The following is an 18028-nucleotide window of genomic DNA, read 5'->3' as shown; positions in this document are numbered from 1 at the left end:
CTGAAATCTACAGTGACCTTTATATTTAAGTTGCCTAACATTTTCCATTATAAAAGGTTCTTGCATCCTTTCTGCTACAAAAAGTTCTTGAACCTCATTTTTTGCTGCTGGCCTTTGAAATTGGCTTGGAGAAAACCCCTTAGGCTAGAGAAATGCATTTTCTTTGGCCATAAAATTCCATTCAGATCTAGCGGAGATATAAACTGTTAAAAATAATTACTTCTGTATAACTTGTGTTCTTCAGAAAAATTTTGGCTGCCAAAGTAATCTTCTAAAGATAAGACAAATGCTGTTCAATTTTTAACTTAAGAGAAAAAAAAGGCAACACAAAGAACATACAATAAAATTATGTTAAAAGAAAGAAAAGGAGTACTTGTGGCACCTTAGAGACTAACAAATTTATTAGAGCATAAGCTTTCGTGAGCTACAGCTCACTTCATTGGATGCATACAGTGGAAAATATAGTGGGGAGATTTTATATGCACAGAGAACATGAAATAATGGGTGTTACCATACACACTGTAACAAGAGTGACCAGGAAAGGTGAGCTATTACCAGCCAGAAGAGTACCCAGAAGTCACCTACTACAGGACAGGCCTAACAAAGAAAATAACAGAACGCCACTGGCCATCACCTTCAGCCCCCAACTAAAACCTCTCCAGCGCATCATCAAGGATCTACAACCTATCCTGAAGGACGACCCATCACTCTCACAGATCTTGGGAGACAGGCCAGTTCTTGCTTACAGACAGCCCCCCAACCTGAAGCAAATACTCACCAGCAACCACACCACAAAAACACTAACCCAGGAACCTATCCTTGCAACAAAGCCCGTTGCCAACAGTGTCCACATATCTATTCGGGGACACCATAATAAGGCCAAATCACTTCAGCCACACTATCAGAGGCTCTTTCACCTGCACATCTACCAATGTGATATATGCCATCATGTGCCAGCAATGCCCCTCTGCCACGTACATCGGCCAAACCGGACAGTCTCTACATAAAAGAATAATTGGACACAAATCAGACGTCAAGAATTGTAACATTCAAAAACCAGTTGGAGAACACTTCAATCCCTTTGGTCACTCGATTACAGACCTAAAAGTGGCAATTCTTCAACAAAAAAACTTCAAAAACAGACTCCAACGAGAGACTGCTGAATTGGAATCAATTTGCAAACTGGATACAATTAACTTAGGCTTGAATAGAGACTGGGAGTGGATGGGTCATTACACAAAGTAAAACCATTTCTCCTTGTTTATTTCCTCTCCTACTGTTCTTGTAAAGTGCTGGAAATGGCCCATCTTGATCATCACTATGAAAGGTCTTCCCTCCCATCCCACCGCCCCCCGCTCTCCTGCTGGTAATAGTTCACCTTTCCTGATCACTCTCGTTACAGTGTGTATGGTAACACCCATTGTTTCATGTTTTCTGTGTATATAAAATCTCCCCACTATATTTTCCACTGAATGCATCCGATGAAATGAGCTGTAGCTCACGAAAGCTTATGCTCTAATAAATTTGTTAGTCTCTAAGGTGCCACAAGTACTCCTTTTCTTTTTGCGGATACAGACTAACAAGGCTGCTACTCTGAAACCTGTTAAAAGAAAATTATTTAGATTTCAAAATCCAACACTCAAAAATTAGGAGACAGGATTTATAGTTGCACAAGCAACCTTAATTGTGCCCCCTTGTGCATATGCAGAATGATTTAGTTACACTATCATATACCATTATTTTTATAGGACCCCTCTCTCAGTGCATAGGTTGGAAACATAAAGAGACAGAATTAAGGTTGCAAGGCAACCATAAATATGGGGTTTCTTGATTCAGCAACTTAAATAACTTTCTTTAAAATGTAGTTTTCTTGTATGTAATAAAATATAAACTGTAATTTCTACTAAGCACCAATGGTAATTATATGTATATTTTATTTTAACTTATTTAAATGTGTATGTCATTTTCTTCCAAGATGTGTTTTTATAGATAATTATAATAAAAAGATGACAATAAAAAGTAGTTTTACCTCAAGCACACTGCAAGAGTCAACTATACACATGAGGGGACTACTATGCTGTAACTGGGTTTCCTGGTTTAGTAGAAATTACAGTGTAAACAAGACCGTAGCAATACGTCTACTTTACCAGTACAGAAGAAACAGGTTAGAGTAAGTGGTAACACATTCGTATGTACCACAAAAAGTCATTATTTTAGGAGCATACGTAAAGTTATTTTTCCTTGCAGCAGTCTTCATCAAAGATACAAAAACAAGTTGGAGATGATATGGTCACTGCACTCATTTAAGAATTGTTGGCTTAAGACTTACCTTTCTTTTTAGCTTTCTCAAGGGTGATGAGCTCCGAAGTCCAACACATGGTGAATTAAAATGTAAACATTCACATATTTAATAGTACCATTGAAATAACCAGCACTACATTAAAAACTCTTCAAAAATGCATCTGCAAATGCGCCTAATATAAATTAAATAAATGAACTAAAAAGGAAATAAATTTAACATTAGGTAATGCTATAAATAATGATAAATGCATTTAGTGTACCTTTGAGTCATAAAAATGCCTTAAAAACAGGTAAGTTTACAGCATATCACCAGTATTTTGCATACCACTGCCATTATTTTTTTTAAACATCAATAAGTCAACATTTGACAATTCAGAATAATTTTTGGCCACTTAACACTTCAATGTAAGGAAGTAAATTGTGTGTACGTATGGAGTCCAGGACGAAGTCCAAGTTTTATTTCTCAATAAAACTTCTTTGATTCCCAACGTTGATAACATGGTTCGCTCTTTTCAATACCTTAAAATTAACTACATTTTTTAAAACTTGTTTAGATGTCCATTTTGCGAAGGCTCATTCTGCTGAAGGAGTCTCTGGGGGGGGAGGGGAGGGGAGGAGGAGAAAAAAAACAAGATAAGCTCACATTTTCCATTCTAAGTTAAAAAGTCCATGCTCTCCATTAAGATGAACAGTGCTTTTCTGTACATGATTTCTATGTTTGCTAACTTGCAAAAACTGACTTGAATTTTTAAAATTAGTTTGCTAATTTGGGTTTGCATTTTGAGAACATTTGAGTGATTTTGTGTTTTATTGACATGAATATTCATAAATATTCAGAGATTATGAAATTCAGAGGGACAGCACAAGCTCTGGGCACCTCTTAAATCCTATGGGAAATTTCACTCACGAAACATATTTCTAAACGTCGTGTGAGAAGATCAAATCTGAAATTCATGTGCATGAGCATTTGTGGCAGAAGGCCTCATAAGATCAGCCAGCCAGGGAACAGAACAGAAACAAAACTATGTGACTTACCTGACCAATTAACAACAAACTACAAATAGCTCAAATAAGGAATACTCAGAGAATGGTTCAGGAGCCATCCACAGAGTTGAGAACAAGAAAAATTTTGAATGATGATGAAACTGGAGGAATGGCAATTAGGGATAAAGAGAAGGCTAATTTCCAGAATTGCCAAGCATGCCACTTCTTCAATAAGCAAGGAATGTGTAACAGGAGACACTTAACCACTATCCTGTTCTCGGGATTGTAGATTGAGGCCTGCCATTTGCAAGGGATTGTAGTAGTTTTGGGTGGATGCTTTTTACCCTAAATCCACTCCAGGAACTGCATGCAAATTCCACTTGCTCAATCATAATATGTGCACTTGTTAAAATCAGCTCTCATAACACTAATCGTGTAAATGGCTCCTGACCTGGTTGATAAAATAATTAATGATTGTATGTTAAAACTCATTGCAGAGGAATGGAAATGGTCAGTCTGCTTCAGAAAGGTCTCCCAACATGGACAACATTCACTGGCTTTCTAATGTGAAGCTCTACAATCCATACTGTGCATCTGCTAGGATACTCACCCCAGGGGTTCTTTAGCTACCACTCAGGGGATCATTGGGCTTCACTCTCTGAAATTTTAGGTACAGAACTGACTGGACTTAGAGGAGGAGTGGTCTTGAACCTGCTATGAGGAAGGAGCATCCTAATGGAATGAGGAAAAGGAGGCCATACCAGAAAAATCTGCAAAGGCAAACTGGCCAACCAATACATCCTGAAGTGCAAGACACATGGGGAAGGGGAGGGACCCACCTGCATTTCCTCTTGAAAGATCTATGGTAAGGAAAGTGGTTTTAAACACTCCCATGCCTATGTCCTCTTTATGCCATATCATTCCAGCTGAGTTTTTGTTTTTAAACATTACCCAAGCTAGGGTGAAATAGAGTAAAATTAACATCCACCTGTGGCAAGCGACAGGCAAAACTGCCTTGTATAACTGCGGGATCTTTCTATTTATCAAGGGCTGGAGCGCTTCCTTGAGCCGGTGATAGTTCCTTTCAAGCTCCCGCTGATATTCCTTTTGGTCTGGACCTATCAGGCTTTTGTTTTTGCGTAACGCATCTTCACACCTAGAAAACAAAATTTTGTAAAACTCTGGCAGACAACAGCCTGTTAATTTATTAGTATGAGAGCATTTAATACAGTTCTCCTGGCTTGACACTTAATATCCTCTATCTTGTCTTTTGGGTAATAAGAACTCAGCTTATCTGGTTGGTTTCCTTGGGGAGAGGATAGTGAGTCACATTTCCATTTCCATTTTATTCATAGAGTTGTGATTCATTTTTAAGTTTAATTTGTTCTCTTATAACATTTCTCCTCTGTGAGGAGGAATGGAAAGTTTATCTCCACAGCCATTTTCAGTCCAAGGGGGTTTAAAGATGGATGTTTTCACTGTCAGCCCTAGGAAAAGATTATCAAGCAGCTGACTATTAAATGTTCACTGTGAACGCTAGTATTTTGAACGATGTAAATTAAACAACGTGTCTAAAAAGGAATTGATAATATCGATGGCACTTTATTTCATAATGAATACCCAAGCTGCTTCTGGATCTACTAGCTCAGAAGAGGAGGGCAATATTGTAATTTCAATTATTTTCACCAATTGTTTAAATGCTTGTGAGATTTAGTGCTGGATTGAGACTGCAATTCTCTTTACCAACAAGGAAGGAAAAATATAGCAGCGGCACACGTCCTCAGAGAACTCTGCCAACATGCTTCAAAGCCACTTGGAGAGGGTAATTCAGCCTCCCTGCCAAATCAACAGTTTGCCTTTTCTGTTGACACTATCAATAAAGATATTCATTAGTGCCAATTATGGTAGTAGGGTTTTTGAGATGAGGACACCTGTCCATAAGGAACTCAGCCGAGACCACCAATTCATTTCACATACACACCCATGCCTAATGACTTGGGCCACTTGACAGTAGTTCTCAGAGACAGATGGCACGAAGGAAACAGAAAACACATTTTTTAAACAGGCTTGTTCCTTGAACAGAGCAAATGGTGAGTACTGTATCTTTTGCTACATTACAAGTGTATTCTTTTAACAGGCACTGGACACCCCCTTATATTGCTATATCAATTTCTGTTTGATGCACTGAAAGGAGTTTTTGGAAGGAGTTTGAAGCCAACACTCTACCTTTTTGTGAAGTCTTTGAAACAGAGCCGTAGTTTGTTATGGTGTCTGAAGAGCTTTGGATCATTGGGTATTTCAGACAAGAAAACCTGTGCAACTTCTAATGGTCCCTTTAGGAGTAGAAGAGAAAATAGTAAGTTTCTCTGCACTGCCTGTCATATCCATTGGAGAGATTTCTTACAAAAAGGAACTTTCATAAAATGCAACATTCCCTTAGAGCAGCAATCTCAAACTCAAAACATCATGAGGGCCACGTGAGGACTACATTGGCCTGAGGGCAACATCACTAACACCTTTCCATATAAAGATACAAAAGCCCCCCCTCCCGGCCCCGCTCCATCCCTTCCATGAGGCCCCGCCTCTTCCCACCCCTTCCCCGTCCCCATTCCAACCCCTTCCCCAAAGTCTCCACCCCAACTCCGCCCCCTCCCTGCCCCTATTCCAACCCCTTCCATGCCTCTTCTCTGCCTCTTCCCCTGAGCGTGTGGCTCCCCACTCCTCCCCCATCCCTCCTGGAAAGCGCTAAGCGCCGCCAAACAGCTGTTTGGCGGTGGGAAGCGCCTGGAAGTAGACAGGGGAGCAGGGACGCGGCACGCTGCGGGGGGGGGGGGGGTTGGCGGGTGAGGGGAGCTTGGCAGGCCGCAGCAAATAACTCTGCGGGCCATGTGTTTGAGACCCCTGCCTTAGAGGATGTTTCTTGGTGAATTGTGTCTTCTAAATTCAGAGTAAATCACCAACTATCGTGACAAGTGAAAGCATCTGTTTGCTCAACATAATCTTTAAAGTGTGGGTCTGCTTTTGGAAAGTGACTGTAAAATACATGAGATTCCACATTTATTCTTTCTCAATGGCTTTTAAATCAAATGTGCTCAGTTGTCAAGTAAACAGACATTTAACACTGAAAACTGAACCAGTACAGTAGTTGTTTGCCAGCCCTGCAAAATGAACATAGGGTCTGAAACTCAAGTTATAATTTTTCTGGCTTGTGCATTAGTAACGATTCTGCAGGCAAAAATCTTCCCTCATCTTTTACCTATGCAATTGTATTACTTTCAATTCCATTGATATTGCAGAAACCAAAATACAATCCAGCTCACTCACTCTTAGCTTTGGTAGCTGTGCAGGGCTAACCAGAGTGAGAAATAGCAATACTTATTTTTATCAAAAAAGCAAACAGATCATCATTCAGGATACCAACAAGCAGCAGGTCAGCTGACTAAGATGGGCCAGTTTCACATACTCACTGTATTGATCATAACCACACTTTCAACAATTGCCGCTCAAATCCTAAAATCGGTGATAGTAACTAGTCCAGAATCAACATAAAATTAATCTTGCATATGTGGTTTGGGCTGTAATCTTACGGCAGAGGAAAGGATATTCACCAAATCCATCATTTAGAGTGAGGTACTGTAACCTATTATTTACCACCTCACAGAAACATACAAAAAGCTCACTGGGGTTCCATCATTCAATTGTATTTGCCATAACCTAGAGCATTTGGACAGGAGAAAAATTTCTCTGGGAGCAGTTGTATTGGAAGTGCCCCCATTCTATGGTATGCTTGGTTTTAATTCAGGGCACTGCAACTATTTTCTACCCATAGTTGACTTTCTGTTGCTGAGGTTCTTGAGTGCTGTGTTCCCTCAACGACAGAGAGAGTAAAATCTTTTTGTAACCTCTCTGGATTTTCACTTCTCCCCTGCTAGACTATCCCTAATGCTAAAGGTGTCCAGTCTTTGCAACACAAAGGGCTACAGTGGCAATTTGCCAGGATCACAATGCTGCCTCTCATTTGTAGGGTGACAACAATTTTAAAAACCAAACTATAATTACTATTTACAGAGAACGAACAATATGCTCAGTTTTGTGCAAAACACAAAGGAAGGTACCAAACCATCACAGTAGCCACTTTCACTTAGGACCTTGATAGATGAAGAGAAATTGTATGTTGTTTACATTCCCCAGCAATAAAAACCTTCAGTTGATCTGCTCTGTCCACTTCCTGCAGAGACCAAGCTTCTGGCTGCTTGATATTTTCATTGGTACTTTAATTCTGCTACTAGCTGTCAAGTATGTTTCTAAAGTGACTGCACATTTTTAAAATTAAACAAAACAAATCCAGACGAAAGCGGTTTCCACTGACACAACTTTAAGCCTCCACCATGCTTGAACATCCAACTGAGTGATATGCAATATCCGAGTGTGTTTAAAGCACAATAAAGTGATTCTCACCTGATTTACCGTTGTACCTACTGAACCTTGCAGCACCATCTGGAGCATCTTTGGGTCTGCTGGATCTTGATGAGTTGCAAAAGCTAATTCCTGTGTTTTTTTCTGCATGTCCTCTATGGCAACTTCGATGGGTGTCAAAATTATCTGCAGAGGCAAACATTAGCCAGAAATCCGTGGACTGTATTTTTTTTTTTATCATGGCCAAGATTTTCAAAAAGAGGCACCTAAAACTAGGCTCCTAGGGTGGGATTTTCAAAAAGCACCTATGTGACTTGGGAGCCTAAATCCCATTAGAAGTTAATAGGACTGGTGCTCTGAAGTCACTTTGGTGCTGTTGAAAATCCCATCTCTAAATAAGGGTCCTAAATAAGTGACTGGATTTTCAGAAGTGTTTCTGTGGCTGGATGCTCAGAGCTTTTAAAAATTAGGTCCCTTGTGCCTGTTGCACCACATTGTGTTCAATCAACCCACATGCAAGAAATTGCAGGATTACAGCCTTATTCAGGTACCTAATTATGCATTTAGGACCCTGGCTGTAGGTTCCTGTAGTGGAAAATCTTGTCTTAAATTATGTTGGGGACAATTTCTTTCTATTAATGGCAGGCTTCTGAAATAAGTGAGGGAGGGACCCAGTGTAATTGCAGAGGTGGAGCACATGTTCCTTGAGCAAAATGGCAGAGATATACATGGCAGACTCAAAGCTTGTCTACATACACAGACTTGTACAAATTCAACTTCAGGGATGATTTTAAACCAGTTCAAATGGCTATGTGGACACACTTACTTTGGTTTAAAACAGCCTCATTTTGGTTTAGTTTAAATTGATTAATTAAATAAACAAAATAAGCTAAAATAATGAGTGTTTCACCGAGGAGTTTCCACTGGTTTAAGTTTGTGTATAGAAATGGCCTCAGATAGACTAAGGTCTGAAATACTCACAAGGAACAGAAACAGCTGAGTCTGGCCTCCTCAACGGAATGATGTAACCACAACTGTTAAACTTGTAGGAACTGGCTTTGTCATTCGGGATGACACCACAAAGCCTCTGGCTTTGAAGGACAGCCCCTCCTTCTTTATTTGATTCAATACATGCAGCTGTGCTTTCTGGAGCACACAAATGCCCATGATGCAGATGAACCGCTAGTGAAAATGAGTCAATCTGCCATCCAACAGGCTAAAGTTTCATTCTTTATCCCCTGCAAATTGTTCCAATAAGAACCTCTTTGTAATGTTTTAATAAAGCAGATAACTAACCATTACCCATCTTTGTCTGTGGCAGCCTGGCCTGCTTTACAGAGCTCACTGTGCACAAGTCTCAGCAATGCAGGAAGAAAAGGAGGACTTGTGGCACCTTAGAGACTAACCAATTTATTTGAGCATGAGCTTTCGTGAGCTACAGCTCACTTCATCGGATGCAATGCATGAGAGGCTGATAAGCTTGTTTCCACATAGTGTATTAGACTTTTTGTTGTGGCAGTACAATACATCCCTGCCCCCCCAACGCCACTGTTTGGGATTCACAATATACCTAATACACAGGTCTCACCTCTTCTTTGTGACTAACATTTATTCTAGTTTTAATGTAAGGGAAAGCATGGGAGGTCGTCAAGATTGTCTTCCGCTTGAACTGTTCATGCAGCTCCCCGTGAGCACGTCCGTCCAGGGTGAAGGGCGTGCAGTACATGAAACGCCGCAGGTTGTAGTTTTTGTCAAAATAGGTGATCCTGTCCTTCATCTCGTATGTGTCAAAGTAGGGCTCCACATAGGTTATTTGAATGTAGGCCTGGAATAGGGAAAACAAGTTTTCAGATAACAAAACACAATGCAGAGGGAAGCAAGGAGATAAATTCTGCTTCCCTCCATTTAGCTCCAAATAACCAGCCTCACCTTTAAGAAACAGGACTATTTTTTACTCTCCACTTTTTGGGGTACCTCCTGTAGACCTAAGTCACTTTTTACTCTGTCCTTACTCAAACAAAGCTCCCACTGGCTTCTGTGAGAACTGGGCATGCTCAGTAGCTTGTGGGGAGGGGGAAATGCAGCCCCCCTCCACCCCATGTGTTGGTCTCCTTATCTGTGCTCATCTGCAACACTATTCCCGACTTCCCTATGGCATCTCTCTGCTGGTCCAGGGCCCTGGAGGAAGGAATGGGCAACCCAGGTGCTCGAAGATGTGGGCAAGGAATATTGCACCACCCCTTGTACACAGCAGAGATGATGAAGAACAGATAATGCAGCATGAAGCTGCATTATCTTTTTCACTGAGCTCTCTCTGCAGTGGGGATTTCAGAAGGCCCTGACTTCCCACTGATCGCCCCAGAATCCACAGGGCCATGGCACATGTCCTGCAGCCTATTCTGCATTCTTCTGCGGGAACAGTGGTGTGGGTGGAATCTCCACATGGGGATCCTCACGGGTTTGCCATCTGTCAGCCCTCTCCAAGGAATTTAATTGCAGAAGAGGCTGTATCCAGCCCAGGATTTTGCCCTTTGTGTTTTAAGTACTTAGAAATGGCTTAAACTCGACAGTTGTGCTTTGCATTCTTACCTTGTTAGGATCTAGTTTGCATTTGTCTACAGGGTTAGAGTCCTTAATCACTTCAACCACGTCTTCACCAAATCGCTCGCCGTAAAATCCCTGAAATGGAGAACACTGCGTTGAAAAACAAACACCTATCTCTGTAATCACAGCCAGAGGATTGGGGCGATCAGGCCAAATTCAGCACAGGTGCAACTCCAATGCCTTCAGTGCAAGCTGGGCCTGGGCTGAATTTGATCTGCTGAACTGGGAAAATTAATCAGTTCAGTTCTAGAGGTTACAGCACAAAACCTGGAAGCCAGGATGGGCCTGTATCCTTCCAATCTCAGATACGGACAAATCATCTGGACTCCTTGTAAGTCTGTCACAGGCTGAACAGTGGGCACAACACAGGGTCTTTTTGAAAAGCAGATGGAGCTCAGAACTGGCATTCGCTGGTTTGAATAAATTACATGTGGGGTGGGGGAATCTGAATATCCAGATTCTAACCTCAGTTACACAATTTTAAATTTGGAGCAGCTCCATTAATTTCAACTGAGTGACATCATCAGGGTAACTGAGATAAGAATCTGGCCCTATACTTGCCTCCATTTGATCAGGAAAGGTACATCGATAAGTGAAACAAACTTTATAGGCTACAATTTCCCGTGATTTTACGTGCCTCATTTTTTGGGACACCGAACCTGAAACACCAAAAAGTGGCCTGATTTTATTTGGGGAGGGGCAGACGTAGGGAAGGGAGGCTCATCTCTTCCTGAAAACCCATTTACATTTGTCCATAGGGTTATATGTTGTCTCGAGTTTTTCCAGAGCGAAGATTACCACTTTTCTACAAACTGCTCTGATTCGATCTCCAAAAGCATTTCTTGAGGACATGGAAGAAATCCTAACAAGCCAAACTAATATCTCCTTTATGCAGTCTCACTAAGGGGAAAAAGATAAACATCATCTGGTTTTGGTGGAGCAATGAAACAGAAGGGCTGCCTGGGGGTCAGCTGAGATCCCGGAATGAAATATTAAGAGAAAGGGGGAAATGTTAACGCAGAAAAAGAAAAAATTTGAGAAGGATTGAGAGGAATGACTGCAATAACCATATTAGTGAAGATCAGCTGCACTGACAAAGATTAATACTCAGTACAATACACCAAGAACATGGAAGTGATGTAGCAAGTCTTGGCCTCTAGCTACAGTAAGTCAAATTATTTATTGTTTCTGAGGGGAAACGCAGGGAGGCCATGCGGGCCCCTCTCAGCACAGAGTGGGGTCAGTGGTTGGAGGGAGATGTGATGGGGGCGTTGCATGCTAGGACCATTCTTAGCAGCTGAGTCACTGAGCAGGGCTCAGGGAGGGCTGGGGTAACTTAGAGCAGCTTACGTTATGCAGGAGGCTGTTTTGGTCCCTGGAGCAGCCCAGAATCAGGCTCCAAGAGGCACAATACAAAATCTCACCCACTGCCTTTGCCTAGTGATTGTTGTTTCAGCCACTACCTACGTTTTATGATAACAATCCAGCTTTCAAGGCTTGAGCAGCTCAATTGCAATTTCCAGAGGGAATTTACAGAGGTCTGCACAACAATCTCACCTCTAGTCTATGGGAAATTTCGGCTAGCTTTGTTATCGCAGGCTCCTTGTACACAAATTCTTGTTCATCCAAGTCTCCAAATTTAGTCCCGTAAAAACCAACCCGGAAGTATGTACCAAACATCCGCTTTCCATCCTACGTTTGGAGAGACAAAAGGCACTTCAGTATAAAGACTCATTCACATATGTTGTAAACTTGAGTGTTTGTAAATTTGCTCCTAACTTTGAACTGCCATTTGCTATGGGGGGTGGGGGAAGGGATAGAAGTACCTGGGCTAATCAACAAACACCACACTGAAGGTAAACTCAAAACTAGTATGAAATCGACGTTATTGGAGATAATTAATAGCCTGATCCTGCAATGAGTTCCCTCCTGGGAGGACCCCTATTGATTCAGGAGCACAGCCATCTCTCAGGCAGAGCTCACTGCAAGATCCTGACCCCGCCCTGAACTCAGTGAAGCTCTGCAGATGTACATCAGCTGATTAGCTGGCCCTAGGTTTAAGGCTAGGTCAAATCAAGCTACGGTCCTTATCCTGCAATTTGTAGTGAACAAGCAAGCAGACTGTTGCATGTCTACACAGCCCCATTAAAGTCTGAGCGGCTCCATGTCAGAGCCATCTGTTCATGCACAACTAACTGCAGGATCAGGGCCTAAGTCAAGATCCACTTATTCTGTGATTTAAAAATAATCCAAAATTTAAAAGGTGTTTTATTTATTTTTTAAACAGTGCACTTTCATTCTCCTAGGGTAAACTATAGGGCCAAAGTCACTCTGAGTGGAAGCCGTTGCAATTCCATTGGCTTCCAGGCACTTGCTCCCATTTAAGCCAGTGGTGAATCTGGCCCACAGAATGTAACAGCCATGACAGTTAAACTGAAACACACAGGGTTTTTGTCGGAAAAGTCACATTTTAAAAAAGCGAGATTGAAAGATTGGAAGAAACATATTTAAAAAAAATAAATCACACCTCTGATTTTGTTAAGGATCAAAACAACTCATCACGCTGCATGCAGAAACTAGACGTGCTTTTTAGAACATGTTCACCTTTACTCTCATGGGAAAGTGTGAGGCAGAACAGAACGCATTCTCTCTCTCAGTCTTAGTGTTTGGGTGTCAAATGGCACCTCTACATGTCCAGCCCAGAGGGTGGGATTTGTATTCACTATTTTGCGGTGGGGCAATGCCGCAAGGCATTTTTGGCGACATTTGACTACTTTTTGGGTTAGGTGCAGAACAATTTCTGCTGTAAGTTGATCTTTTGTGGTAGTGGTGAAAACAGTCTGGATGGCAGGAAGGATACAAAACTGATAAGATAAAAAGAATCTGATTCATGAAAAGTGAGCAGTCAGAGGAAAGCATTCAGATATCTGATGGGAGTTCTCCTTACTGCTTTTAAATAATAAAATTGTAGTTTAGGTACATTTCCCTCATTTCAATGACTGTATTTCTTTGTAATGAAAACACATAATTGCTCGAGAGCCACATGATCCCCTCGGCCTTGGTGGTGGAGAGAACAAAAAGCAGGCAAACTAGGAGGGGTGGATATGCCATTCGCACAGCATCACCTCCCCCAGCCCAACTGAATGCCACTGGGAGTTGTGGCTGCTGAGCCCTTCAGTGCAGGGAGCTGCAGCACGTGGAACGCTCAGGTCCCTATGCTCAGGTCCCTATGCTCATCGCAGGAAGTGGTCTTACTGGTTCCTTGTTCAGCAGAGGTGCCTTTTCCCTGGACAGGGCAGCCAGCTGGGCTGCCTGCATCCCTAGCTCCCTGCATCTGGTGTGCCCACAAGGCCGTGTACAGCAGAGAGCCCCCAGACAGCAGGAGCTTTGTCTATTTCCATGTTCCCCTAGGCCACAAGAACAGGAGTTTTCCATACTCCCCTTGATTACCAGAACAGAGTAGAAAGGAAGAGCTGGAAGATGCTGGAGGTGCCCATGGCTGGAAAAAAAAAAAAGCCTCTGATTTGTTTTTGATGGGTCACATGCTGGCCTTGTTACATGGAAGTGAAAAGAGAAAAACATTCAAGCCCCACTTCAGCAAAGGACAGGATGTAACTTTAAGTCATTGAGGAATCACGCTGGGCCCGGCTTCACACGTGTTCAATGCTCTGCTGGATCAGTGCCCTAATGGATTACGGTATTTTAATCAAAGTATTGGATGCTACATTTGGGGACTATCAATTATGACTACATCCACATCTCTCAGCTACCCCTTATTCAGCCCCATACCTCCTCCCATCCCACTCAGCCTTGGTGTCCCTTACTCTAACTTTTCAGACGGACCCATGAAACCCAGACAATGGACAATGTTATCTATGCTAAAGAAAACACCTCATCATTTCCAGCTCACTGTGCTATTTGTTTTCTTCCTTCCATCATCTGAATAGCAATGCTTGAGTGTATATGGCACCTTTCACCAGAGGATCTCAAAGCACTTTACAAAGAATTATTATTTCCATTATGCAGATGGGGAACTGAAACACAGAGCTATTCAGTATCTCCCTCAATGTTACGCGGAGCCTAACCCTGTACTACCTACATGTCAATGGGAATTTTGCCATTGGCTGATAAGCACAGGATCAGGCCCACAGCGAATAAGGAACACACTTCAAGTCTCTTAATTCTTAGTGCTCTTCCCTGTTCACTAGGCCATGCTGCCTTCCTTTTTGGGTCTTTGTCCCATGCTACAGGCCTGATCCTGTTCTCATGGAAATAAGTGGGATTCTTGCTATGGATTTGCACTGGTAGGATTGGGTCACGTGTCTCTTCTATCTGGACCTAGTCAAGTTGAGAGGAAAGCCCTGCATCCTTTAGCCTTAATGGTACAAAGCAATATTCCAAATATGTTTTTAAAAGTTACTACAAGTCTCCACCGATGGCAATTCCAACGAGCACCTCCTGAAAGTCACTGGGCACCCAGGGTAACAACTGAGCTCAGTGGGAGTGGAGGGCGCTTCCCACTTTCCAAGAAGTGCTCAGTATCACTACTGTGCAGGATTGGTCCCTGTGTTTCTGATCGTCTAAAATGCTGAGCACCGCCGATGAGGTGCACAGTGCCCTTAGCTCCAACTGCGCTCAGTTCCCCACAAATTCATCTCTAAAACTAGCTGAATTCAGTCAGCACGAAGGGGTTTGGGCCTGATACAAAGGGATATTGGCTTCATCAGTGCAATATATTATTTTTAAAAAAATATAAAACTACCAAAGCAATGGTTGCTTAAAATAAAATGTGAAAGTCCTTTCAGGATGCATGTCTATGCACCCACCTCGCAACAGGAAAAAATCAAAACCCATGGATTTTTCAAAATCCAGGGCTCAACCACCTGCATGCTACTCCCTCTGAGAGGCTGTCCCAGCAGGAAAGGAGACAAAAATGGCTTTCAGCCACCTCTGTGATCTCCTGATCTTGGGGCTGGTCCCTGGCACAAGTTGGAGCAGCCTTCAGGCTGCTCTATTGTGTGCAAGTTCCCAACAGCCTCCTGGGTCACAGCAAGGGATCAGAGGGATCTAGGGGTATCCTGGCCATACCCTTATTCCCCAAATCATGCCGCTTCCCTACACCAGCCAAGGATTCCCCTAAGATAGAAGCACATGGCCAGCTTTTCCTGCTTTAGGGCTGCTTTGGGTTGTTGGAGTGGAGCCAATAAGCCTTAATCTCGGGGGGAAATGGTGGCTAATGATTTCAGTGGCATGACGCACTAAGCCAAGTAATAAGTGCTCGCAGGATCGGGCCCTTAGATTGTAAAGTCTTGGGGCATGGACATTGTCACAGATACTTTGTTAAGCACTAGGCACATTTATGCTGCTATGCAAATATCCAGAAGTAGGAAAAGAAAATGTTGGCCGTTCATCATTGCAAAATAGTGAAGCTTTATTGGGGAAATTTACTAAACCCGCATAAACCCAGCGTGGTCAGGTTGTGTGTGCACATGTACAGGTACACACATATGGACAGGGCAGGGACGGCAAAGGCAAAATCCATCTCCCCAGTCTGGAGCCAGGGTGGGGGCTTAGTACAGCCTCGCAACACATGCCAACATCCTTCACCATCAGAAAGTACATTTACAGCGGCTTTTTGTGGCAACGAACAGTGTTTTAAGCCAGAAACCAAGTCACTTAAGATGAATCTCTGACTCTTGAAAATGATCCAAGCGAGACAATATGAACAGCAGGTGTGAGCCCTGCCGCGTGGCTATGGCTGGCAGCGTTGGTTAGCACATTAGCCTTTCACCTCTGGAGTCCTGGATTGCAGCTCCCTCTTAGTCCAAATCAAAAACCTGCCCTGCGACGTGACATCTGTGTTTAAGACTCAGGACCTGAACAGCAGGGATGTTACAGGTCAGAACTGAGGAGTGCGGGCGGAGCTTTCATGGCACCTTGCTGCAGGATGTGAGAGCTTCACTCTTGGGCTCTGTGGGCTTTGGTTTACACAAGCCACTCTGCTGCACTGGGGTTTCAACAAAGACAGTCACACAGTTCCGTAGTGTGCTTCCAAACGGAGTGAGCCAGTGTCAATGCCAGCCCATGGTGGGCCCTAAGGAGGAATATCCCCCCCTCCTCACAACACATACTAGTAATTAAGAGGGGGGGCTCTTGAGCTGCTCGGGGACCTAAGCAATTCCTTTGTCTGCTTATGCCTAGCGCCGGCTCTGGATTGAGCCCATCTACATAAGCAAAACAATCATTTTCAGACACTATTTTGTGCTAAAAAGATCCTCTGGTGGGGGTGGTTTGCCTATGTGGACATATTGTTATTCTCCCTTCCATAAACGCCCACTTCAGGCACAAGCTACATCATTAAAATGTCTTAAATGAGTGAGCGTTTCAGTAACAGTTAGCCTCTGGGCAGCAGGGGCAGGATTTCTTTGAGGGTTAAATAACACGGTGGGAGTGCTAATGGCACAAGCCCTGGATCCATGTACGTGAACCCTGTAGCCGAGCTGCCCAGCATGCTAAAGAACCAACTTCATCCTCCTTAAGCACCATAAAAAAGCAGGTTTCCCTGATACAAAAACAATGAAATATCTCCTAAAGCCTCCTTTCGTCTGCTGTTCCCTCAGCTTTAACCACTGGTGATCTCCATTGTGCTGCCAAGTATGCCGCTTAAAATGCATTTTTAAAGCCATTTTTAGCGTTGGGAGGTCAGCCTTGCTAAGTGGGCACAAGATCACTGACAAACAAAGGAAACAGAGCAAAGGAGAAGGAAACACTTTAACGTTTATTTGAGTTTTCAAAGGAGCATAGGGGAGTTAGGTGCCCAAATCCCACTGAATTTCAGCCTTAATGTCTATGTCCCTGTTCTCATCAATGAAATGCACAGCTGCCAGGCTTTGTGCAGTTCTGTGTATGACATGACATGCAAATTATTTGCAAATATGCAGATAAGCTCATTAAATGTGCATATTTGCAACTACCTTGTATATGATTATAAAACTTTGGTTTAAAGTCAATATACCTCTACCCCAAGCACTGTTGGGGTGCTGACAGGTGTCTGGGAAATAGGTGGGTGATATCTAGGTGGAGGTGGCTGGAAGAAGCTTTGGGGTAGTTAAGGGAGGCTGGGTTTGGTGGGAAGGCCAGCGGGGGGGGGGGGGGTTTAGGGTAGCTGAAAAGCTTGAGGTAGAAGCTGGGGGCAGCTATGTTTGTGGGGTGCCTTTTGACGGAGGGACGTTGTGGAAAAGATGAGGGCAGCTGGCTGGGGTAGAAGTTAGAATCTTCCAGAGGTGGGCTGGTTGGTTACCAGGTTTGGGGGAGATCTGGGACCAGTACTGAGTCCCCTTCCCCTCAGTGCCACTTGCTACTTCCTACCACCACCACCGCTGCCTCCTGGATGCTCTTTTCCTGCTGAAATCCAGCAGGGGGGAGCCGGCTTAGCTGCCAGCTGACTATGAACACTCATGCACAACTAATTACCCCTGGTGCAGCCACAAATGAGTATCTGCATGTGCAAACCAGACAGCTGGGTGCACACCAGCTCCATCACTTTGGGCAAATGTTTAGGTGCTATTTTTAGTAACATTGAGCCTCCTGGAATTGGGAAAAGCCCAGTTTCCAGCCTGGCTGGGAAATACCTAAGGGCTTTTGCTTGTGTTAAGCCGGTGTTTGCTCGAGTTACTATAACTAGGAGCCAAGTGAGCCAGTCAGGCAAGGGTTGATTGCTGAG

The 18028-nt window shown here is 43.1% G+C and overlaps 1 protein-coding gene across 14 annotated transcripts in view; it reads right to left on the bottom strand.

Annotated features, from left to right (window-relative positions):
* Positions 1-1537: 1537 nt before the first annotated feature.
* The window catches only part of DOCK7 (dedicator of cytokinesis 7), a 140397-nt gene continuing 123906 nt past the window's right edge, over positions 1538-18028 (bottom strand). For 6 of the 14 annotated variants that reach the window (XM_073357477.2, XM_073357472.2, XM_073357473.2 and 3 more), the window contains 7 exons: positions 11863-11997; positions 10291-10380; positions 9290-9526; positions 7744-7887; positions 5512-5618; positions 4274-4441; positions 1538-2892 (listed from right to left, as the gene is read on the bottom strand). In XM_073357477.2, coding sequence (XP_073213578.1) covers positions 2841-2892; positions 4274-4441; positions 5512-5618; positions 7744-7887; positions 9290-9526; positions 10291-10380; positions 11863-11997 — 933 coding nt within the window. In that variant the 3' untranslated portion in view covers positions 1538-2840. Of the gene's footprint in view, positions 2895-4273; positions 4442-5511; positions 5619-7743; positions 7888-9289; positions 9527-10290; positions 10381-11862; positions 11998-18028 lie in introns of all 14 variants that reach the window. The other 8 variants (XM_073357471.2, XM_073357482.2, XM_073357483.2 and 5 more) reach the window with 3 other exon arrangements.

This window comes from Lepidochelys kempii, chromosome 8 (assembly GCF_965140285.1).
Source record: "Lepidochelys kempii isolate rLepKem1 chromosome 8, rLepKem1.hap1, whole genome shotgun sequence".
Taxonomy (NCBI): Eukaryota; Metazoa; Chordata; order Testudines; family Cheloniidae; genus Lepidochelys; species Lepidochelys kempii.
The sequence above is the reverse complement of the archived record's forward strand: the minus strand, read 5'-3'. Positions and strand labels throughout refer to the sequence as shown.